The 25,682-nt window shown below is 42.0% G+C and overlaps 1 protein-coding gene across 1 annotated transcript in view; it reads left to right on the top strand.

Moving 5' to 3' along the window:
- The window catches only part of LOC308092573 (protein O-mannosyl-transferase TMTC2-like), a 116,611-nt gene extending 103,479 nt beyond the window's left edge, over positions 1-13,132 (top strand). The window contains exons 12-13 of the mRNA XM_080438554.1: positions 8,295-10,313; positions 10,506-13,132. Coding sequence (XP_080294680.1) covers positions 8,295-8,477 — 183 coding nt within the window. The 3' untranslated portion in view covers positions 8,478-10,313; positions 10,506-13,132. The remainder of the gene's footprint in view (positions 1-8,294; positions 10,314-10,505) is intronic.
- The last annotated feature ends 12,550 nt before the right edge of the window (positions 13,133-25,682 follow it).

The following is a 25,682-nucleotide window of genomic DNA, read 5'->3' as shown; positions in this document are numbered from 1 at the left end:
TTAGCTCTGGTATACTAGCATATTTAAGGACCCCACCTCCCCACAACAATATGTATAGATTTAGTAAGAAGCCATATCATTTATATAAAATAATAATATTAATAATAATGCTATCTAACGTTACTGATCTTAAAACCGGATTTATATCTAGTTGCATGCCAGTGTCGCACCCTGATCTACAGAGCTTGTAGATACTGTATGCTATTTTCGGTGCATGAGAAAACATAGTATATGAATATACAGCCAATATTTCATTTCACGCTTGTCCCTACACTACGTGTATTAATTTAAAAGGTTTCTTAAATTGGATGGAATCATGAGATATTATTTAAACATACTTTTGATAGATTTAACAAAGGTACAAGATACTGTATATCTCTGCTGTTCGGCCGGAACCAGCTAAATCCAAAATGGTAATTGTTCAGGAAATGAAAAACAAAATATCAATTTTTCAGAAAATGAAGAAAACCTTATATTTTTAAAACAAAGCAATACTGCCTCATCAAACTTGGTATTGTGACTTTATATATTATCAGATACTTGCATGTGTCATTATATTATCAACACTTTACCCAAATCCAGTGCAAGTGGAGTTAGGAGGTTTTGTCCATCATTGATAAGAACAGCTGGCAATGGATCTCAAAGCTCACAACACATCACAACGCATTGTGAGCTTGGAGATCAGCTATTTATGGTGAGCGCCATCCTCATATACTATAGATCAAGCTAAATTCTGTACTTAAACAACTTTTATTTTAACATGCATTGTAAACAACCATGGATCTAACTGTTACCACTGTTGTTCTTCTACAGTTGAGTGCAACAAACAATTCTGCCTCAATACTCAATCATGTATTTAACAAAAGCGATCATGGCACACCAACAATAAATAAATGGCATATAAATACAAAATACATTCATGAAAAATAGAATCTGTAGCCTATCAAATCTGTAGCCTACTGCACTAACAATAACAACCACAGTTGAATTTACCTATCATATACCTATCAACATTTTATTATCACACTGTTGTGTGTTGTGTGTTGTGTGTTGCGTGTGTGTGGTGGGTGTTTCTTAGTGCTTTAGATTGTCATAAAAGCTGTGAAAGTCTTTTGGCATGATCTCCTTGAGCTCTTGGAGATGTTTGAAACAAACTCCTGCACACACTCATTCTCTGTCCATTAACATTTAAAAAGAAAACACGAGCAGATGACCTTTGTGAAGACACCCTTCTCCTCTTTACTGGGGTGACATCTATCAAACCTTGCACATACATTCTCTTCTCTTCCCAGTTTATGTTCTCCCAAAAGCATTGAAAAATCTTCTCCCTGTCTGCCTCATACAGAGCAGAGCTTCTCGAGAGCCTGAGAGGAGGGGGGAGTTGTTTGTTTTTGACGGACAGTTTGAGGGTCCAATGGAGTTAGGAGTTTTCGTCAGAGGCGCTTTTTAATACTTTTCATATGTTATTATTAAAAAAAAAATTACACAGATGTAGAGGGGGTTCAATAGCGTTGATTTATGAAAAAAAAAAAAAAAAACTGAAAATGGAGTTAGCTGGTCCCGGCTGGACACTGACGATATACTGTATATTTCTTTAACAAGCATTTTCCCATGGACAACCTGTATTTCTGCCATGGGAAACAGTGCTGATGAAACAGATGTCTTTACTGTCCGAAGTTAGGACAGTAAAGACATCTAGGTGTGCATGAGCAACCTTCGAAGGTTCTGAGACTGCCCATAAGAACTTTGTGTTGACGTCATTTTGTCATTATAACCTACCCTTTCCACACTAGATCGGACTTCGGACGGTAATGTAAGAGTTAAATTAACGCTGAGAAAAAGACAAGTTGGCCCTAATGCATATCAAACTGGGGGTCCTCGAAATGAAAAAGGTTGAGAATCACTGCTATTGATAGTATGTTCCCATGGCGAGCAGGGTGTTACCTTCTGTGTGTCAGAGTGCTGAAACAGTAGCCAGCCACCATGAGGCTGTTTGTTCTTTGTGGTTAGAGTGACTCCATCCATGATGAATCAGGTTCCTCTGTGGCTGGACTGCATGGCTGCTAACCCGCATATCTCTGCAGACCAGTGTCCTTGGGTCGCCCTATTAGTGATGTCTGGGGAATCCCCCCTCACACACGCTAGGAACCTCTCCAAGGCCATTGAAGGAACAATAACACATGATTCATACAAAAACACTGATCTCTCGCTCTTTCCCTTCCTCTGGCTCAAAACCATCCATATTTCTTGATGTTTTTTACTTTGACAACATTTTATGTGATCAATGGCTCTATAAGTTGTGTGCATCTCTTGTTCACCGCGTTGGCTACATTTTGAACGTATTTGCAGGGCCGGACTGGGACCAAAATTCAGCCCTGGCATTTTGGTCCGGACCGGCCCACCACCCCCCGGACCGTTTTGTCAACGGGGGGGGGGGGGGGAGCGTTTCACTGTTTCAGCCCAGCCCTGCACATGAACTCTGCAGCCGCACTGAGGCCCCTGGAGGAAAGCATCCTCACCCCAAACATTAACGTAACTAATAATTGGGCCACTCGACCGTGAAATGACCGTAATAATCCTAAAACGGGAGCGAAAATATTTGATAAAAAAAAAAAAAAAAAAACCTTTTTTTTTTTTTTTTTTTTGGGTGGCCCAGCGGCCCACTGGCCCAGCGGCCCACCGGGCATTTGCCCGGTACGCCAAATGGCCAGTCCGCCACTGCGTATTTGTGTGTGTATATATATATATATATATATATATATATATATATATATATATTTGATATTTGTTTATAACGTTTTTGTATATCAACGAAGCAACACAAAATATATATTTTTTTAATTCTATAAGCGACTACTGTACATCAATTAGCCTGATTAACTACTTAACCCCTACACTATTCTTCGTTGTAGAACAGTGTCGTGCAAAAATAGCTGATCTACAAGCTCACCTTATTTCGCATTGCGTACGTATTTTTAGCTTGTACATCTGCTATTTCCTGCATTTTCTAAAATCACTTATTTTATTCATATTGATTATTTTTTTATAATCAATACATTTGATTAGTTTGATTAAAAGTCGTACCCCTACATGTTGGTCTATACTTTTGGGTAGCATTTTTCTAAGGTTAAAACAAAGAAAAGGAAAATAAAACACCTCGGAAAATGTATTCTGGAACCTTGTTTTGTGGTTTGACCCTCAATCACAGGTCAACTAGATGGAAGTTTATTACTTAAATGGTCCCAGAATGCCTCTTAACGACTGAAGTCAGGAATCCTGGCTCCTCCTGTGAACACTAAGTCAAACACGCAGAAAAGGGTTTAAGCGTAGCTATGCAGCCTGTGTGAGACTGAGAGAGCACGGTTTGTGGTTACATTAGAACCCTGCTTTAAGATGAAATGGCAAGTGGTTTTCCATCTAGCAATTAAATGCTTTAACACACTTGAACTCAGTCAGCAAGACAGGGAGTATTGGTGGTGTCAGCCTTTACTTTGGCCACGGTATCTGTAGTGAATATATTTGTGTTATGTGTGTTGAGGGACGGACGGCCTCCCTCTAAGAGACAAGGGGATTATTCTGCAGAGTCTGTTTTGATTTATGAATCAATTTAATTTCCCCTATGAGAGGAGAAGCACTATTGTGCGTAGTTTTTCCCATTGAAATCCTCATGCATGGAGCATCAGTCATCTAAAGTTGACAGTGTGAAAACAGAGATGATGGGAGTGGACCGGGGCAGGACAGAGCACGGCCACAGCTCTCTGTGTGGAGAAAGCAAGATGAATGTTCTCGCTACGTGAGAACTCCCTTGTACCATATTGATGACTGAACCTTCACTATGAAATATACAATATAATGCATGCATGGGTCAAATAGTCATCTGCTCGATCAAGCTTATTATTACTTATTATAGCTTATTATTACTATGCACATGCTTGTTTATTAATGTATTAATTTGTTCATTAAGTTAAATTATAAAGAGTCATTTTTTTAATTATTCACTAGAATGATAGCGTCCCTGTGCTGGGCATGTCATAATAGGTGAACATTTTGTGGAAATAAGTTAACATTTAGCAAAAATGGCAGATCTGCAAGCTCAGTTCTGACATTTTCTTCCTGTCTGCACAGAAAGAAACTGTGCAGACTGTGCACACAGTGAACTGATGATTGGTTAAAGAGTAGTGAAGACTGGTGTTACACTGGTAAATGTCAAGATGCCATAATCATGTGAGATTTCATGTGACAGTGAGCACGGCCCCATAGAAATTCACAATTATTGAAAAAGTGATCATTCCACATTTATCATAACACAGCAATTGGCATGTTCTCACTTCAGCTCCTGGATTTATTGTGAAATCATCAGGCAATAGCAGCTTTACTACACAGCAATGTCCTGAGTGTTAATTTCCCTCTAAGGGTGTGGTCACACCGAACTTTAATTCTGCCTATGCGGGCGGATTCTGCCAATGCTTTTCAATGGGAACGGAGCGTTTTTTGGCGGAAATCCTCGAATGGCAACAAACCGCTCCGTTCCCATTGAAAAGCATTGGCAGAATCCGCCCGCATATAGGCAGAATCAAAGTTTTTTGCGACCGCACCCTAAAAGTGTAAATGTCTACTCAGGTTTTTCTAAAATGTAGATCCGATGTGGCCACTCCCAGATATAGTGTGGCATGTATTCAATCAACAATCATTACCAAATTGTCCTGGTTTTCACCACAATTAAGATAATAATACTTCTTTTGAGCACTTACATGGACGTTTTTCATGTTTTGTTCTGTTGCCAAAAATCCAATTAGCAAAACTATAGCAGATCTACAAGATCACATGTCGCAGGAGCTGATCGGCTATTTTCACTATTTTTTAAATAGGGCTTAGTGGTTATAGGTCCCGGTTTGGGTTTCACACTAATCTAGGAACCACTTCAAAGACATCTGTGGCTCCCGACTGGATGCAGGGACACACAGAGGGCCACAACCCCCAAAAAACACTGTCCCACAGTCTGGAGGATCTGACCAGCTAGCCCCAACAATAGCATGTCACACAAGGACTGCTGCATAGTCTCAGTAGATGAAACAATCCTCTACTGCAGCCAGTTTCATGTCAAGTGTCCCAAAATGACTACTTACTCTGTTGGTTTATGTAAGAAATTAACCCGCACTGACATTTTGTCCACAGTTGGGGAACAATGGTCATGTGGCAATTGATTTAGTTGAAATCATGCTGTGTACAGAAATCTTTCTATTATTGAGCTTTTAATGAAGACCTTTTCACCTTCTTACAGAAATGACCTCCACCAAAACGTTTCCCTATTTTTGTATTTTCCTAACTTAGTTGAAACTTAAAATAGAAGTGTTATGTCATTAACAGTGAATTTCTTCAGTGACTGCATTCATCATGCAGCCTCTCTGGATCCAGCAACACTTTGGAATTGGAAGCATAAAAAACACAATGCTTCCAATGTGTCGCTGGATCCACACATACTGTACTGTAAAAGCACTTATGGTATCATTTACATAATTCATCTCTTCACTCATCCACAGCTTGTGAATTCTCAGCCTCCGTATGTTGTAAAAAAAAAAAGAAGGAAAAAAAGAAAAGAGAAGAAATGTGAATTTTTCATGCAATTATTTTACATATTTCAGCAGTGAAGACCTGCTGACTGTTATGCAGCTAAATCACTGCTGAACGTCACTACCTTGCTTTATTTTCTTCTACTATTCGTCAAATCAGGGCACAGTGAAGCTACAGCAGGGGTTCTCAAAGTGGGGTCCTTGAGGGAGTTCCAGGGGGTCCCCAGCAAATTGGTTAATAATCAGTTTAACCAATTAACCCTATTTTATAGTTCATCTATTCAGAAATAGCCAATCTCTAAGCTCACAATGCTTTGCGAGGATATTTTAGAATTTAGTTGAAAAATGTAAGAATTTAGAAAAAGATATAATAATCTTGAAAATATTTCAAACAAATCTCCTCTTATGGCGGTCCCTGGCACTAAATCTTTGGCCTAATGCATATCAATTTGACCAGGGGGGGGTCCCCAAATTATTTTGGGGGGTCCCCAGATGATTATCTTTAATGTGCAACATTGTTTTCTCACTCAAAAGTAAACAAACCAACATACAGTATTAGTTTATACAGGGTATCTGCACATTTCTAAAGTTACAATTTAATGGCTTTTAAGACCTTTTTAATACCAAATTGGCCAAATTGACAAATATTACGTAAGAAGCAGCTAAACATTGTGAAAATATCCAAACTAAAAGCTCACAACGCCTCGCAGTGTGAGGCGTTGTGAGCTTGTAGTTATGTAGCTATTTTCACAACATTTATCTGCGGAACCAAGTCAAACTAAATGTATTGCCTACAATTCCAAGTGCTTGTCAGGGCGGGGGGGTCCCCAGTTCAAATAATGATTATTTTGGGGGGTCATGGCCTGAAAAGTTTGGGAACCCTTGGCCTAGGCCTTAGGTGAAATAACGGTAGACATGGACTCATGGTCTTGGTAACGATTCAAAGTCAGCTCATACTGTAAATGACCAGGTTGTCAGACACAGCCAGGAGGATCAAACGTGACAGTGATGAGGGGCGCCCCTCTCCAAAAGTTGAACTATTTTCTGCTTGAAGCGCCAAGGGCACTCCGCCAAAAAATGCTTGAGAGTAGACTGAAACGCAATGCTCAGCACTGGGAAGAGGAGCACTCCAGCACGTCTTTACCATAGAAATGCATGGCACCAAGCCAGTAGCAGCTCAAAAACAATTTCTTTGGACATGGTCCCTTATGATAGCATGACACGTACTACTACAGTGTATACCAGTGGTTCCCAAAGTGGGGTCCGGAGGACCCCCAGCGGTCCTTGAGGGGGTTCCAGGGGGTTCCAGGGGGTCCCGAGCAAATTTTGTTGATACAGCATCACAGTCATTTGAACCCCTTTATCCACATTTTAAACGTTGGCTATCAAAAATAACAGATATACAAGCTCACAGCGCGTCACTTGGTGCCGTGCTGCTTGTTTATGAAAAATCTTGACAGTGTTTGAAAGATTTAGAATTTTTTAACACAAATCCTCTCTAGCACAAAACCTTTTCAGGGGTCCGCGGCCAAATACATATCAATTTGGGGGTCCTTGGCACGAAAAAGTTTTAGATCTACTGGTGTATATGTTACAGGGAAATTGGAGAACCAGGGAAATTGGAGAAGGCGCGCTCGTTTTTACCACCCACCCAGCAATTCTGTAAAACCAACACTAGAGGGAGCCACGAGCCAGGCTTCCCAACTAAAGTGCACAAACATATATGGCCGCGACTACACACACACGCACACGCGCACGCGCACGCGCTCATGCTTTCAATTTGGTATATTGAAAGCATGACTGTTAAGATACTTTTATTGTGTTCTGGCTTTTAACATTTGTTTTAGTTTCTCCCTGACACGCGCGCGCGCACACACACACACACACACACACACACACACACACACACACACACACACACACACACACACACACACACACACACACACACACACACACACACACACACACAAGGATAGTGATCCATGAAAATAACTATTCTGTCCTTATCGGTTCACAACTCGGACGGCGCTGATTCGACTAGCAGACCTTCGGCCGGTCGGCGCGGGCACTCGCGCCTGGAGGTGCGAGACGCGCCTCCTCGGCCTCAAGCTCTGCTGAGTCGGCGCGCCTCCGTCATGGACAATAACTATTATAACGTGTGCGTGTGAACGCGTGTTCAGCGTTCCCCTAGCGTAGCTTCCTGGTTGCTTCCTGGGGAACAACAAAAGACAGGTCCGCGTCGCATCAAAGCCCCGCCTTGCGGCGCCGTCTCCTCCTCCTCCTCATCACGCCGCCTCGCATCAAAGCCCCGCCTCGCGGCGCCGCGTCCTCCTTCTTCTCCTCCTCCTCCTCCTCCTCGCGAGCCTCGCGTAATAAACCCTGTCTCGAAAAGCCCCGCCTCGCCCCGAAGCCCCGTGTTCTCCAATTTCCCTGTGACATATACATGGGGTGGCAGTGGCTCAGTGAGGTTCCCAGTTCGATCCCGGGCTCCCCCAGAGTTACTGTCGAAGTGTCCTTGAGCAAGACGCTGAACCCCTAATTGCTCCCGATGAGCAGGTTGGTGCCTTGCATGGTTTCCTCCGCCATCGATGTGAATGTAATGCAACATCTATGTAAAGCGCTTTGGATAAAAGTGCTATAAAAATGCACCATTGACCATTTTACAATGTAATGAGTAACGTAAGTTCTGAAAATGACCCTTATCTGTCCTGTGGTCCGCAGTACCCCGCAGCGCTGATGAACCTCGGAGCCATCCTCCACCTCAACGGCAAACTGCATGAGGCGGAGGCCAATTACCTTCGAGCGCTTCAGCTGAAGCCGGACGACGCCATCACCCAGTCCAACCTGCGCAAGCTGTGGAACATCATGGAGAAGCAGGGCTTGAGGATCACCACAGCGCCCTGAGCTCCCCAGTACCACCTGCCCCACCATCTGTGTGCCAGGCCGGGGGAAAGGACACGCCACGCCACCCCTGACCAGAGGGGATGTATGGATATGAAGGAGATTGTTTGCTCAGGGGAGACATGCCTATATACTGTGCAGCAGCTCTTCTAATGACTGCAGAGTCCTGCACTTCAGGCCAGCCTCTCTCCTCTGAGGATCCACTGACATTACCACACACTATTTGGATTTTCTCCAATTCGCTCCAAAATGTGTGCTTTCACAGGCACCATGTTTTAATATACATTTTAAATAGAGCACTTAAACCTGGAGTGAGGCCATAGGTACAGCAATGAAGGATTGTGGCAAATTCGGGTTTGTTTTAAATGAGCAACCGTGGCTTAAAAGTCGTATTTTAGGGTTGGAATTTGTTCGAGGGCTGTGCAAGAAAATAATGAGAGGGGATAAAATGACATCCCAGAGCATCGTACTAAGAAGCAGGTCAGTGCACGGGGGTGTTTTCACCAACCATTTTAATGAAGCTCTTGATCTAATGAACATTTAAGTGTAATTCAGACTGCTGTGATTTTTCTCTGCAGCGTCCTATGGTTACATTTATGCTCCGTCGCATGACGGGAAATAGCAGACATACACAATGCATTGCGGATGCGATGCGTTGTGAGCTTGAAAGTCTACTATTTTCAGCGTGTGATACCGCTGTACGACAAAGTATAAATCGGGCTTAAAACGGTTTCGTCTCGTTGCGAATCTTTGGTCTGAACTAGGCCTTATAATCACTGAAGTCTGTACATGATGGGAATCGTGGCTATGGTTTTATTAACGGAGTTGTTGTTTTTTGTTTGTTTGTTTGTTTGTTCTGTCCAATTTGACTCAATGAAGGGGTTGCAGTTACATTTTGACATTTCCAAACGGTCTTTTTACTTGTTTGTGTATTCTTTTCAGGTGCTCACTTGTTCGTTTTCTTTGCTAATGAGATTACACAAACTCTGATGTAGAAAGCATCATTGAGATATGAATAATAACGCTATCATTGTAAACCAGATGTAGCAGAGCTTTTTGAAAGCTTCGGAGAAATTAGAAAAAGGGAATCAACTGGTTGAACTTTTCTTAAGACGGGTGAAGCCACTACACATTTCAACACCAACCGGCTGTTCAAAGTGCAACCTTTATCAGATTTTTGGGGGCCAGGAAGCCACAGTATTGTTCAAAGGAAGTGCTAATGCAGTGGTTCTCAAACTGGGGTCCAGGGACCCTCAGGGTAGCCCAAATACATCCTCACAGGGTCTGTAACTCTGAGAGTTATGGGGATCCTTGATATTAAAAAGGTTTGAGAACCACTGTGCTAATGTATTTAGTTTCAGTGTTTGTCTCGGAATCTGCATCAGTGTAGCATGCCGGTGCCACTGGAATCCGTCACGTCTCAACTGGATTCTTGCTCACGCAATGGTATTGAGGACATCTCAGGCACCATGACTTCCTGCTTCTTCTACACGGTGGTCATGGAAACGTCATTTGTGCGTCTCGTGGATCAACTAACAACAGCACTTCCATGGAACGGCTGGGGATTTGTTAAAATGTCTCATCTGTTTTTTTTAAATGTTCATTTTCTTTGTGTGTTTGTATGAAATGAATCTTAATATATAGCAATGTCGTGTACATTAATCGGTAAATCAAGCAGCAGCAGAGTAGCCAGGCTCGTCGCTTCTAACAGAAGCTCCGTTCCCTGCAAGTTCCAACGTGTTGGATGAAGTGAAGCAGCGATTTCCCAACCTGTGGCGCAAGTGGGCCCCCAAATAATTGGTAAAACACTATGATTTTACTCATAATGTGACGGTCACAGTATTTCTTCTTTAACCCATTAAGACCTGAGGCGATTCTTTAAAAAAAAAATGGAGGGAAAAAAATGTTTCAAGATTTTTCAAAAATAGCAGATCTACAAGCTCATAGCGCGGCACTCGCCGCGCTATGAGCTTGTATATCTGCTATTTTTGAATAGCCAAAGAAATCTAAAGTGACACAGATGCGTTCCAGGTCTTAAAGGGTTAAAACCCTGAAAACCTTCATTGTGATACAGATAAATAGGAACTTAAAGTGTACTACATTAGTTCCATTGATCCAAGTTGGAACGCAATCGATTGACTGATCATTACAATAAACATAATCTGATAATGCACGCGGCCCACCCATCTGACCATTTAACACATGCATTGGGCTATTATGTGGTCAGATGGGTGGGCTGCGAACGCTTTCAAGATTTCCATGTGGGCCCTGATCCAGAAAAGGTTGGGAACCACTGAAGTCAAGTATTTCCTCTTATAAAAAAAACACCACCACCTCATCACTCCTCTTCCTATTAGTTTCAAACAATGGCTCCATGTTGTAAATATTCTGTGTCATTAACATTGTTTGCTGTCATGGACTTAACGGGCAGTGTCTCGACAGCACCTTTCCACTCGTAAAGAAGAAGATATATATTTTGTGAAAGTAATTTTTTTTTTGTCATGTTATATTACACAAAACGCTCACCAATTATCTGTGTCGTTAGTTTTAAGTTATTTCTTTGTGTTACATTGGCAACAGAAACAGCTGGCACTGTGTTTCATGTGTATAGTGACAGAACTTTAGTTGATGTGATGTGCTCAACGTCTCACTCTTCTCACGACTGAAAAATAATGTATTGTATAATGTATTGTACACAATACCCATTACCCATAAATACTGATACAGAATAAGACTGAATATAGGCAGTGATTTGCTATATTTCCCTTTCTCGTACACATGCACCTTCCCCTTAGCTCCCAAGGTCAATATGCTTTATATGGAGATAATATTATGATAGTTGCCTTGTTCTTTCACCAACAGAAGGAACGTGTCAGTATTTCCCACACCACGGTACGTGATATTTAAATGTGTGTTTAAGTCAGTGGTTCTCAAAGGGGGGTCCCGGTCCAGGGACCCCCTGGGGTGCTTGATGGGGTTCGAAATGACTGATAGTTAGGGAACAAATGGACCCTTACCGGTCTGTTACTCTGAGAGTGTACAAATTGATCGTTTGTGAACCACTGGTTGAAGTCACAAGACAACTGGGCATCTGTGTGATTACTGGCTGTTTGAACAAACAGTCGGATGTTAATGTTTACTGGCTGGTGTCATGGTTACTGGTCCTGATGTGAGTCAACACTGATCTGTATTTTGGCGATGGTGCTCACTATAACTGTGGATGTACACTAAGATGGTCACAAAACCTGTTCCTCCATCACACCTTTCACTCCCTGCAGTCAACGGTTATAGAGGACCGAAGAAAGACATGAAAAACCACAACTTTTTTTCCTTTCAAAACCATAGACTTTTTTTTAGAATCACATGATATAAAAACGGTGTAAAAAAAAAAGAAGAGAAAGATAAGGTTGAATTAATACTGCGTGATACCCAGAAGTAGCGTTGGAAAGCTTCATTAGGAGATCACTTTCTCCACTGAAGCACGTCACACCCTGTCAAAAGCACTCCAGAGATTCCTTAGATTTCATGACAAATTATAACAGTGGGTGTTAACATTTTTGTTTGGTTGATGAAACAACTGAGTATTGACAACGCTACCCTCCTACAGAAAGAAAATATCCAATGCAACAGGACGTGACGCTGCTTATGAGCGCCAATGGCGCTGGGAGGCTTGATTGATTGATTGATTGAATTTATTTGGTGATAAAACGAAAGGGCACATCAGCACTTCCTGAAATGACAACAACACACAATATCACAGAGGATAAAAACATCATAAAGCCCTAAGGCGTGTGCAATGAAAGATGTTATTAGGTCATTTCTAAGCCTGAGAACGAATCAGTTGATTCTTCGCAACCATAGTAAAATGCCCAGAGTAATTTTTCTGTTTTTGGAACGTTATTATATTCCCGTGATTTAAAAAAAAAACTATGGGATTTTTGAATGGGAAAAAATCTTCATGACGCAGAGGTTGTGGTTTTGATGTCAGGATTCTGGTACACTATGCCAGCGATTCCCAACCTGTGGGCCGGGGCTCACTGTGGCCTATGAGGATATTGCAAGTGGGCCCTCAAAAATTCACCCTTCAGATTTGTATTATAAAATAACATCAATATATGAGTTCTCATTGTGAAACCGATAAACAATAACAAAGTATACTCTGTTACTTTCGTTGATCCATGTTGGAACATAATCAATTGATTGATCATTAAAATAAACATGCTCAAAATGCCCAGCTGACCATTAAGTGATCAGATGGGTAGACTGCGAATGCTTTCGAGATTTTCGAAGTGGGCCCTGATCCAGAAAAGGTTGGGAAAAACTGCTCTATGCTGATGATATCCTCCTGTGTATAAAGTGTTTACATACACTTATCATTGTTCTTACGTGAGTGAAGATTGGGGGGGGGGAAGAAATGCGTGTTTCACTCTGTGTCTCTGCTCAGGGATCTCAAGTGGTGGGTTATTGCAGAAATGTGTTCACAGAGAGTTTACTAAATTAAAAGAAATTTATTTTTGAAAGTTGTTGTATTTGTATAAATTATCAAGATTTGTAGCCGCTCCTCTTTTTTGTAATATAAGAATGAACAATGTGCCAGAATCGACTTGTTTTCTTTCCCAATGTTTGCTTTTTTCCACAATAAATGGATGGTGTTTTGCTTTCGTTTTTGTCCCTATGCATTTATCAAGATGACATTCCATATGATGACCTCATGCATGTCATATTAGATCCTCAGTCTATTGTCTATTTTCAGGTCCATGCCTGACCATAGATGACAGGGAGGCACTATAGGAAGCACCATAGATGACAGGGAGGCACCATAGAAGACAGGAGGAACCTTAGGAAGCACGATAGATGACAGGGAAGCACCGTAATACCAAAATAAAAATTCTGTAGTGGAGTAAAAAGTACAACATCTGCCTCTGAGATGTAGTATAAAGTATGAACATTTTTAAATAAAGTACTTCTAAATTGTATTGTAGAGAACTTGACTAAATGTACTTAGTTACTTTCCACCACTGCATACACTGACTCTACAATGTCTCCAATTCCCTCATATTGGTGTGGGACATCAGACTTAATGGGGTGGCCGTGCACGCTGTGGTGCACGTTTTACAGGGCATTTAAAAGTTTTCCCCCTGCAAATTTGCTAAAGCGTGTCATAAAATCTGCTCCAACGGATCTCCAACACTTTCATCTTTGGGAAACCTAAAAAAGAAAAGGGGGAAAAAAAAGCTGTAAATATTCCCATATGGAACGGGTAGTAGCACAGTGTTCACATCTGGTCGGTGTGTCTTGATTCTAACCTGCCCCCGCGACTCAGACCCTGCTGACAAGTAAAGACCCCTTCCATGAGAACGATGGAGTCTGCCTCGTGATGTATCTCACATATGCTTAAGAACAGTGGTTCTCAAAGTGGGGCCGGGGACCCCCAGTGGTCTTTGAGGGGGTTCCAGGGGGTCCTGTATTATTTAAAAAGATAGAAATTGTAATATTTTGAAGAAATAATCTCCCAAGAAAATAAATAAATCCATACATTAAAAAATTGCAGATCTACAAGCTCACAACGCACTGCATTACGACATGCTGTGAGCTTGCAGATAGCTCACTATTAAATAGGGCTTACAGTATACATGGTTCATTCATAATGTATTTTTGTACATTTGGGTCCACGGGGAGACATCAAATTTCTCTTTTGGGGTCTCAACCTAAAAGGTTTGGGAACCGCTGCTCTAGAAGGTCTGGCTCCATGATGGGAGCTCACCACAGTGCCCAGCGGTCATTACTTGGAATGTTCAGAGGCTGTCCAGTTCAGTTTGAATCTTGCTTTTTCTAACACGGCTATACCTCCCTTATCTTGACAAATAGTGATGGAACCAGTTGGATTGGTAGCCACGGAGTCACGCTACAGAGCTGGTGTGCTTTCAATTATCTCTGTTGGTGTTTTTTGCCTTTTAACCATTATGGCATATAGAGGACTTTGACATCATACTGTACATCAATGCATATGGCGATAGCCTAGCGGCTAAGAGTCGTTTAGATTTCCAGCGGTTGTTTTAAGACCCAACTGGAAAGTGTCGAAAGTGTCGTTAATTTCATCGACATGGACTTTCATTGTCCAAGACTGTTTTTCCTCTATAAAACTTTACAAGAAAAAAACACATTTTGGTCAGGATGTTCATGATTCCTCTCCTTAAGTATTTGTCTAGCACTGACATTCCTATGACAGCCTCACTGTGAAGCAGAATGACAACATAAGTAATTAATCAAAAGCAAAAAAGAAAGAAAGAAAAAAAAACAGCAATTACTATAGCATTCTCCTTGTGTTTTACCACTATTAGTGTGCCTGTTACAAAGTGCAGTGCATACTGTATATACTATGACCTTCTGTGTAAATAATACTGCAACTGCAATGATTGAATACGGGTGACGCAGGGGTAAAGTTCCTGCCCACCACCATTAGAAACTGTGGTTCAATTCCTCTGCAGTGCCTCCGGCTTGGTTGGCCTCTCCAGTAAACACAATTAGCCATGTTCATTGTTGGGAAGCTGGCAAGAGATGGAGTTATATTTTTGCTACATTAGCAACTCCTACAGGTTGATTGGGGTTTCGGTTCAGCAGAAAGCAGCATGCCCCAAATCACACATTGAGGTGCCTTTGAACAACGCAGAGCCAAAAGCAATTTCGGTTGCACCATCTGTGGTACAAACTCTATTTCCCCCCTTGCAGCTTCCTCGTGCCCTGTCAGCTGCACCCCACGACTGACACAGCCCTGGGTAGGCATACCAGCCTGGCAGAGATTTGTGCTCAGAGGAGTGCACATCTCTATGTATGTTTTGCACCCTGTCCGTCCGCAAAATCACGCAAATCGGTATCTCTATAGTCATCCTGACGGATCTGTCCAATATTTCATGAATGCAGCGTGCAATTTCCATGAAATTTTGCACGCACATTCCCGCTAGGCCAAGGAATAAATGCCCCCATTTTCACATTAGCCTGTTATAGCGCAACCAGCAGGTATAATTTAGAAAAACAATTTTTGGGAACAAAATGCCTCAAATCATGAATGCAGTACTAGTGCCTGCTTGCCGTGAAAGGCCTAAGAACGAATGGCATCCTTTTCACATTGGCCTATTATAGCGCCACCAGGAGGCCACAATAACCTGGGGGAGACCTTTGCATCGAGGAGCACTTTCTCTAGTTGTTGCTATTATTTTATTATAGTTTCATGCAATGATGTTGCTCAGTGAGACAAATTCCTCACATGTACAAACATAGCTATATTAAATTCTGATTCTGAAAACTGCAGCTCTTCCATCAGCAGACTGCTGCTGACTCCTTCCTTGCTCAAGGTCAAGGACTCTACTGTATGTGGTTAATGTCTTCCCCGCTCCTTCCACTCAAGTCTCCAAATTAATTCAACAATGTTAATCCATCTCAATTCTGCCAAAAAAGTGTCACACTAATCTTCCTGAGAGGAGAGAAGCAGACACACGTCAGTGTTTCTTAAACACACAGTCATATTTCCTGTATCATAATGTGTCCTTGTTAGGCTCTTTATCTGTCAACACGTAATGTTTATGAAGCCCAGTCAATTTGTCAGTCAGTTTGTCATTCATTATTAATACAGCCTGACTTAGAAGGGTATAGTGATAAATCTAGATCTGATGAGTTTCTCACTCCTCTGTCTCCATCAACACATTATAGCACAGTATACATCTGCTGCTATGCACACAGCACTTTTATATTATATCTCCGGTACGTGTGTAAATATGTAGATAACTTGTTTTTTTTGTTCTCTTATTGTCTCCGCCAGGCCGAAAGGCATGGCGAGAGAGTATGTTTTACCCCCTGTCCGTCCGTCCGTGTGTCCGTCCGTGTGTCCGTCCGTGTGTCCTGTCCTGTCCATGTGTTAGCAGCTAATCTCCGGCACCGTTGGCCCGGTCGCTGCGAAACTGTGCACACACACTCCCTGGATGCCAATTCAGAACCTCTGCATCAAAATTTTCACATGGGCCTGGTATAGCGCCACCAGGAGGCCGATTTGTGCAAAACCCATTTACTCCTACAGATTTTATCCAAACATCACGCAAATCGGTACACAGTATCTCTATAGTCATGTGATCAAGACGGATCTGTCCGATATTTCATATTCCATCCTGATTGGCTAAGGTTGGCTTCCAAAGTTTGCAGGATTGGTCCGTTTTGAACAAAATGTCTCAAATCATGAACACAGCTTGCGATTTCCGTGAAATTTCACACGCACATTCCCACTAGGCCGAGGAAGAAATGCCACCCATTTTGACATTGGCCTGTTATAGCGCCACCAGCAGGTCTAATTTACCAAAACACATTTTTGCAACAAAATGCCTCAAATCATGAATGCACGCACATTCCCACTAGCCCGAGGAAGAAATGGCACCCTTTTCACATTGGCCTATTATAGCGCCACCAGGAGGCCACAATAACCTACCTGACCTGGCAGAGACCTGTGCTCCGAGGAGCACTTTTTCTAGTTTGATCTCCTTCCCCTTGCCCCCCCCCACCCTTCTTCTTCTTCCCTTTCTTTTTTTCCTAAATGGAAATAACGATACGATGGGAACTATGCACGAAAACGAAATTATTTCTTTTTTTTTTTTTAAACCTGTGATGTGACAATAAAGCTGATTCTGATTCTGATTCTGATTATAATAACAATGTGGTAGCTGCGTTAGAACACTGGTTCTCAAAGTGGGGTCCGGGGACCCCAGGCGGCAAAATGAGGACGAGTTTAAAGACTTAGACGCTGTTTTATTCTTCAGCTAATTGAAAATGCCGATCTGTGACGCGTTGTGAACTTGTAGATCTGTTATTTTCAAAAACATTTGGACAAATCTTGACAAATTTAAAATGTTTGAGAACCACTGCGTTAGAAGTAAACAGTAAAGATGATAAATGGCAAAATAAATCACGCACGCACGCACACACGCACACACGCGCACGCACACGCACACACACTCACACTCACACACACACACACACACACACACACACACACACACACACACACACACACACACACACACACACACACACTATTTTAATGTATGCCTTAGTGTGTGGCATACCTTGAAAAACAGACTAAACAGGAAAGTGAATTGCTTTCAGCATGCATGCCATTGCAGAATCAACGGAGATATACAATATTTTAAGTGATTTGACCACAACAGGGCTTTGAATTCGGCATTCACTGCAATATTTTTCCTTGCACAAGATCACATCTCATGCAACTTGATTTCCTGCTCTTATATTGAAATATGCACATTTCTATCATTGCATTACACATTAAGTCATGGATTCCCCCTGTCCAGCACCAGGGAAACAAATAACATCTGTCTTCCATTTTCATGACCTACTTCATCAAGTTATAATATTGCCTCTTGCATTCACGGGAGCATACGCTGGAAAAGATGAGCTTTCTGGTTCCTCATGGCGGTCTTTTTCTTATTAGGTTGTGATATAACAAATCTGCCAGTTGTTATCAGGTAAATATTTCTTGTGGTATGTGCACACAATCTATCACTGCTTTGATCTGAACAGCATGAGCCAGGCACTGGGAGTGAACACTGAACAGTGGAAGAAGTATTCAAGTAAAAGTCACATTACCACAATGTAGAATACTCTGTTACACGTAAAAGTCCTGTACTTGAAAATGTTATTGAGTAAAAGTACAAAAGTATTGGCATATACCTAAAGTATCAAAAGTAGTAAATAGCCCATTTCACAAGTTTCTTTTTCCCCCCCAAAATATATCAAAATATTATATTAAAAGTGCCTAATGGGAGGGCCGGCTGGCCGGTGGGCGGGCAGCTGGACCTCTGATGTCACTCTGACTGACAGCTCCATATATGGGCACAAAAGGGGGCATGCCCATATATGGGCATATACTGATGACATCAGCGATCTCTATATATGGGCATAAAAGGGACAAACACTGAGAGATACAGATATCCGCTATGCCCATGACTTCAAACTCGGTGTGTGCAGCGGCAAGGACTCAAGGGAGTGTGGTGCCCGCCGTCGAGTAGTTCGGATATCCAGTTGTCCAGAACCGCCGATCCAACCAACATGCCCATATATGGGCATTCCAATATATGGGCAAATACTGATGACATCAGGGATCTCCATATATGGGCAAAGGGACAAGGACTGACAGATACAGATATCTCCTATACAGTATATGGGCATAAAAGGGTCACAGGTAGACAAACAGAAACAGACATCTCCATATATGGGCACAAAAGAGACAAAGACAGACGGGTACAACGGGCACTCTGAGAGAGCCCCCGACACTATGACATCTTTGAAAATAGCAGATCTACAATCTCACAAAATAGGGCTAAAGTGGTTAATGTATGTTTTGTAATAATAATCAAAATCAAATGAACTAGTAACATAAGTTTTCAAATAATTGCAGTGGAATAAAAAGTACAATATTTCCCTCTGCGATAGTGGAGTAGAAGTTTAAAGTATTGAAAAATGGAAATACTCAAGAAAAGTATCACAAAGTTGTACTTGAGTAAGTGTACTTTCCACCACTGGGAGTGAACAGCTGGTATCTTAAGAATGAATGTCTGTGCGTGATGTTGATAAGTCGTCTCTTCTGGACTCAATAACACGTGTTATTACTTGATAGAAGACATAGGCCTATTCGAATGAGGATTTTATAGGAGAAGCTTGGTTCTACACCGGGGCATCTACAGTGCCTCTTCAGGACTCTGCTTCACATTCTTCAAGGGCTTTTCATGATCACAAAGGAAATTGCCTTTCTTTGGCCTTTCAGTTCAATGCAATCTCTTTCATAACTACCATAGCCTTCTGTAGCTATACTGCTGTCAAAACTGAGGATAAAAATAACATTGTGAATCCCTCAGCAAAGTTACCAAAGTTCACCAGGAAGGTGATTTTTGAGCTTTTACTACTCAGTTTCTGCCTAAATTAATGTTGTGCGGTGTAAAGGTTGAAATGTGAAATATGGATTGTGCCATGTTTTATTACATACAGTAGATTCGTTTTTTTGTTGACCACAACATTTGTTAAGAATTTTATTTGGTTGTTTAGACAGATGCTAGGTTAATTGTTTACTTAGTGTCCTAGTTTTTTTTTAGACTTTACATTCTTCTCTCTGCACTCTACTTATGTGACTATTTACCTTGTTGTTTATTGACTAGAGTTCATGCTTAGCTTATTTCAATCTCACACTTGTAAATTGCTCTGGATAAAAGCGTCTGCTATATGTCTAAATTGTAAATTGTCCTCTATACAGTAGATCAATATACTAGGTTATGTTTGTTTTCTAAGTCACATTCTGTAGTTTTAAATCACTATAGCAAAACTGTACATGTCTATATGCTTTACAAGCTGGGCTCAAAACTTACTGTAGCTCCATGACTAAAACCCATCTGCTTAACCGTTTGTGGACAGTATTTCCCTAAAGTTGAATAAATCTGTTTCTCAGAGCAGAGAATCGCCAAACCTTTTGGAATAACAAAATTAGCCATGGCCAAGGTTGTCGCAATAGATTACCAAAGGTGTGATGGGATTACTTATGTCCGTTCAAATGAATCGACATGAACTTAGTTTAGTTTAGCCAGTACAGTGATGCAATGTGAGTTGATACAGTCAATACTGTGGAGGAGATACCTGTAGATAATAAATAAACAAGAAATGACACAGTCATATATATCAGCTCGCAACAAGCTAAACCCCTTCTAAAGTACTGTCAACTACACTGTTTCAGAGACATAGCGAATGCGATTCTTATTAAGCTATACATTTTTATGTAATATAATACTGACTCGAGCGCAGAGTTTCTACTGATCTAATAATTGAACTAGGCTATTGTATCAGACAGAGCGCTGACAACGTTGTCAGGTGGGGGAGGGGTGGTCTCGGTAAACTGTGTTGTTTGGGCCATTCATCAATCAAATAGACGGCTTACCAGACAACGTCACACTGATAAGTAGCAGTATGCACTATGCGCGCAGTTTAAACAGAGCGTTCTACCGTTCAGTCTGGGTTTAGATCCCGCCTACTGTATCCGATCATTTCCGCTCACACATACAAACAGCTGTTTCCGTGTTTTCAAATTGCGAAGCGAATAGGACAGCGTTTCAAGTCCAAAAAACATCCCATAACCATTTTCTCCACCGAACATGGCCAGCATAGCATTCTGACTAAACACACTTTCACTAGTAAGAGACCACACCTCTAACTTAAGTTTAACAGTTTAGAGGTGGATGACGAATTGGAAGCAATGAAATGCAGAAATAGCCGATCTACAAGCGCAATATTCACGACCCATGTTTGGTCTGCTGTGAAGCAGAACAACCTGGCTGAGAGATGGCAGGTGTATTTATTCTGTGGTGATTGCAACGAGGATTGGCTGTGGTGAGTGGAGGCAGGTGTAGTGGATGCAGTTGATCGTGAAGGGGGAGTGGCTAATGAGTGAAGGCAAGTGTGGTAGATAGGGAAGCGATTGAGAATGGGGAGTGGCCGTGATAAGCAGAGGGTGGTCTCTACTCCTGAACCTACGTTGTCAAACAACTACATATGTCATACATTGTGTTTAGTAATGGACTTTTGCGTTCTATCTTTAAATAAAACTATATTTGCCAGTCTGTGATCCTGTCCGCAATAAACGCTAAACAAGATGGCTGCTTCTTCAAAACGGAGCTAGCCTTTTGATTGGCTGGCCAAATGAGGAACAGTTTAAATGCCATAATCTGAGAGGACATGGGATGCCATTGGCGAGCCCTCAAGGCCAGCCAATGAGGAAAAAGTGACGACTAGTTGCAGGGTCTGAACACTGCTTAGCTCTGGCGAGCATTTGCATTTAACCTAAAGTTCAGTTATTTTATGCACATTTCTCCATGTTTTTTATTTTCTTTATTTTTTTTGCAGATTAGTCTAATTTTAGACCGACATTGATTTAATCTCAATCCATGCCCGTGTGCATGTGTGCATGCGCACACATGCACACGCACACACGCACACATGTGTGTCGTCGTGGACACTGGATAGTAACCATAGACTGTAACCCATGAAAAGATCTATTCTTCCCCTATCGGTTCACAACTCGGACGGCGCTGATTCGACTAGCAGACCTTCGCCCGGTCGGCGCGGGCACTCGCGCCTGGAGGCGCGAGGGCGCGCCTCCTCGGCCTCAAGCTCTGCTGAGTCGGCGCGCCTCCGTCATGGACAATAACTATTATCACGTGTGCGTGTGAACGCGTGTTCAGCGTTCCCCTAGCGTAGCTTCCTGGTTGCTATGTGGGGGGGAACAACAAAAGCCAGGTCGGCCTCGCATCAAAGCCCCGCCTCGCGCCTCCTCCTCCTCCTCGCGCCACCTCGTGTAAAAAACCCCGCCTCGCGCCGAAGCCCCGCGCCTAAAAGCGAGCGCTCCTCTTTCAATTTCCCTGGAATGCCAATTTCCCTGTGACATATATACAGTATGACAGTGACAAATACTTCTGACAGATCAACTTCATGTCAAACTTCATGTTTGAGCATTAGATGCCAACAGTATCAGTTTGAAAAATTCAATCCTCTTCCTCCACTATCATGAATCTTACAGTATGTATATTGAAGCATTCCCAGTCAATAATTTCTTTATAATGACACTCTCACTCACTACCCTGCAGGACTTTATTTACAATAGACATGCAACGTTATAAAACTCTGCCAAAATGATATCATTAATAAAACCTATAGTAGTATACTGTATGTACACCTTAATGGAAACACTGCATGTGCTCAATTGCAATTGAGTGTGTGTTTGTGAACCTCTGGTACAACACAGGAAACATACTTAAATCAGATAGTACTTCATCATCCGTTACCTTATTTTCCACTATCAACACTTTTTTCACTCCATATTTGGCTTGGAACATTCATAGCAGCCTATAGTGACTAAAACATACGCAAACTACAGTATGTGCCGAGAAAATGTCTGGTGAAAATTTTGAAGCTGAGATTATGTGATATGTGATTCTCTAGTGTGTTATGGTATTCCAGCTTTGACATTAAATAAATGTATTGACTTACTGTACTACACCATGGGAGTCTAGTTATTCCTCAGACACCATAGAACAGGGGTGGGCAGCATTTTTTTCCAGGGGGCCATACTGACTTCGATAAAGTGAGTGAGGGGCCACACATTGGATTTTTTAATTGAAACTTGAAACACATAGTGCTGAATTATGTTAAAACTGCTGCTGCATTAATTTGATAGACACGGATAGACTATTTTACAATATGGTAACTGTCCATCAGCTACTGTATTTTCACTATTGCCGTATGTTGCCCATGTGTGCCATAGAATGTTAAAAAGGATACTAAATGTTTTTGAGCCTTGAAATTGAATTGAGGAAATATTGTCTCTGTTTGGTAGTTTTTTGTACCTTCCTTGACCACCTGGATTTGAACCTGCGACCCGAGCATGGTAAACCAAAAAATATATATATACTTCTCAGTCAAAGGGAAATCCCTCATGGACAAGGAGATCCTGATCTTTGGGCAGAGATACATTTACCGACCCCACTGACGAGCCCCCAAACTCACCACCAGGATTAAAATCCTAGTCTCTTGCATGGGAGCCCAAACAACTACCGGTCATTCAAAGGGGAATCCCCCATAGCCAATGGAGACCTTAGGCTTCTGGGCTTCCTGCAGGTCTACTTTGCTACAATACAAGAGCTTTGTGTGTGTGTGTGCCAGTACAGCATTACGATGTTAACATGAAATAAGTGCTGTGAGACACAGCATAGAGTTAGCCCAAAATGGCCACCTTTGAGACAGTTCCACGGTTTGCAGGGCCAAACCCTAGAGGTTTATTTTTGGCAAATGGAACCTGTGCTTCTCAAGAAATGACGCCCTCTTTTCTGTCCACAGGATGCACTTAGTCACTTCTTGGAACTCACTGAGGCCGTGTGAGCTGACTGCAGCGTCAGTACATTATGGCGTGCAGACGCGTCTGTGTGCATGCTTACACGCTGTGTACATAAATGTGCAGGGGTGTACGAAGCCCAGGTGTTCCCAAACTGTTTCAGCTCAAGACCCACAAGATAAATTTGGTGTCTCCCCTGGTACCCAAACGTACAAAAAATACATTATGAATTAGTAGCCCTTTTTCAAAAATTGTGAAAATAGCTGATCTACTGTACAAACTCACAACGCCTCACAATGCGATGCGTTGTGAGCTTGTAGATACAATTATAACACATTTAGACTTTGTTTTCCGGAGCAATTTCAGATTTTATATTTCATCTTGAGGTTTTTGGGGGAAAAGAACAAACACACAAACAAACAAAAAAAATAACAAATAAATAAATAAATAGGTAAATGTAAAAATACTAAATGACCATGATCCAAAAGGGGTCATGTTTGGGAAACAGTGGCGTAGCCTATATGAACACGCGTTACTGTGTGTGATTGTGTGCAGCGTGTGTGTGCGACTGTGCGTGTGTTCCGAGTGTCAGTCAGAGACACACACAGCAGGTGCGTTGTGAGCATATCGGTGCGTCAAGATTGATTAGTTCCAGAGAGAGAGACACGGGATGTGAGCATGCAGTGTGTACTGTCAAAACAACACAGCTGGAACACCATTCAGACCCCTCACTGCAAGACAGTGTGTGTGTGTGTGTGTGTGTGTGTGTGTGTGTGTGTGTGTGTGTGTGTGTGTGTGTGTGTGTGTGTGTGTGTGTGTGTGAGTGTGCGTGTGCGTGTGCGTGTGTGTGTGTGCGTGCATGCGTTTGTGCGTGTAGCCTATGTGTACATGTGTGTTATCAGGTGGGATTAGAAGCTTGTTATTATTGTTCGTGTGGAGACAAATGCAGTGCAGAGCGATAAGGAGACCATTAAACATCTGGTCACATCTGGGCTGCTTTCCCACCTGTCTTGTGGTCACTGACATGATATTCCCCTCCCTCTCATTTATACCCCCCCCAACCCCTTCGCCTTCTCTCTCATTCTACATCATACATGAGCAACTGATGGCCTAGGGGCCACATGCGACGGAATACTGATATATTATTGATTTCAGTTACAATTTCAAACATGCTGTTTGCATGTTTGGACCCGCTTTAGTTACTTAAGTCTATATTAGTAACTTATTGACCAGTATTACATTTCTATTGTCTTTTTTATGTTCAATGTATTTGTATTTAAGTTCAAGTATAATTAAATGCATTTGAAATAAAATTAAAACAATTACTTTTCAGGATTCTAATTCAAAAATAGCAAAAATAAAATCAGGATTCCAATTCAAAAGTAGCAAAAATAGCAGATCTACAAGCTCAAGGCGCGTTTTGAGCTTGTAGATCAGCTATTTTTGCTACTTTTGTGTGACATAGAATGGCAAAGTATTCGTATTTAAGTAAAAGTTAAAATACGGAGATAAGAGGTGTCTGCCCGACAGTACAGTATATGCAATGTGGCCCTCTGGAGTGAGTGTGGAAATATAGTGGCCCTTTACATGCGCGTTGTGAGCCGGCGTGCAATATATATATATATATATATATATACACAGTGTAACAATTTATTTATGTCCACACACAGGGAAAGCATACAGGGACACAAATATTTTAGGTGCAGTAAAGGTTACATTCACAACCTCATGGATATATCCTCATGATACAACACGCATGTCATTCAGCACTCCAAGTAGCGGCGGCTCCGCCACATGTGGCAGCTGAGACAGCACAATACTTTGCCAGCCTTTCTGCCTGGTCTTTGGGCATCCCAAGTTGTCGAATTGTTCGAGATGTGCTAGTGGTCCAGAGCTCAGGAAAGGCTGAGAACCCCTGCCTTACATTACCTTTCATCATGCATTTCTAACATACACACTCTGACATGTAGGCCACGATCTTGAAAATCTTGAGGTATTTTTAAGAGCACGCGTTCTATGGCTCTCTGCCTTCACTCCACATTAAATTAAGCACATCGCCATGCAAAAGGGGTCTCTCGCTATTTCGTACCAAGGTGCCACTGATCACCCCCCCATCCCCAGAGCGGAGCCCCCCAGATTGTTATTTATCCTTAGCGCACGAGACTGGTTATGTTCCTCAGAGAGCCATTAACAAAGACAGCCTGTCCCACTCAGCTGCTGCTATCATCCATCATGCAAATGTGGAACATGGATACCATACACCAGTGGTTCTCAAAGTGAGG

This window comes from Gymnoscopelus braueri (genome assembly GCF_963280865.1).
Source record: "Gymnoscopelus braueri genome assembly, chromosome: 9".
In the NCBI taxonomy this organism is placed as follows: domain Eukaryota; kingdom Metazoa; phylum Chordata; class Actinopteri; order Myctophiformes; family Myctophidae; genus Gymnoscopelus; species Gymnoscopelus braueri.
This window is presented reverse-complemented; position numbering and strand designations above follow the sequence as displayed.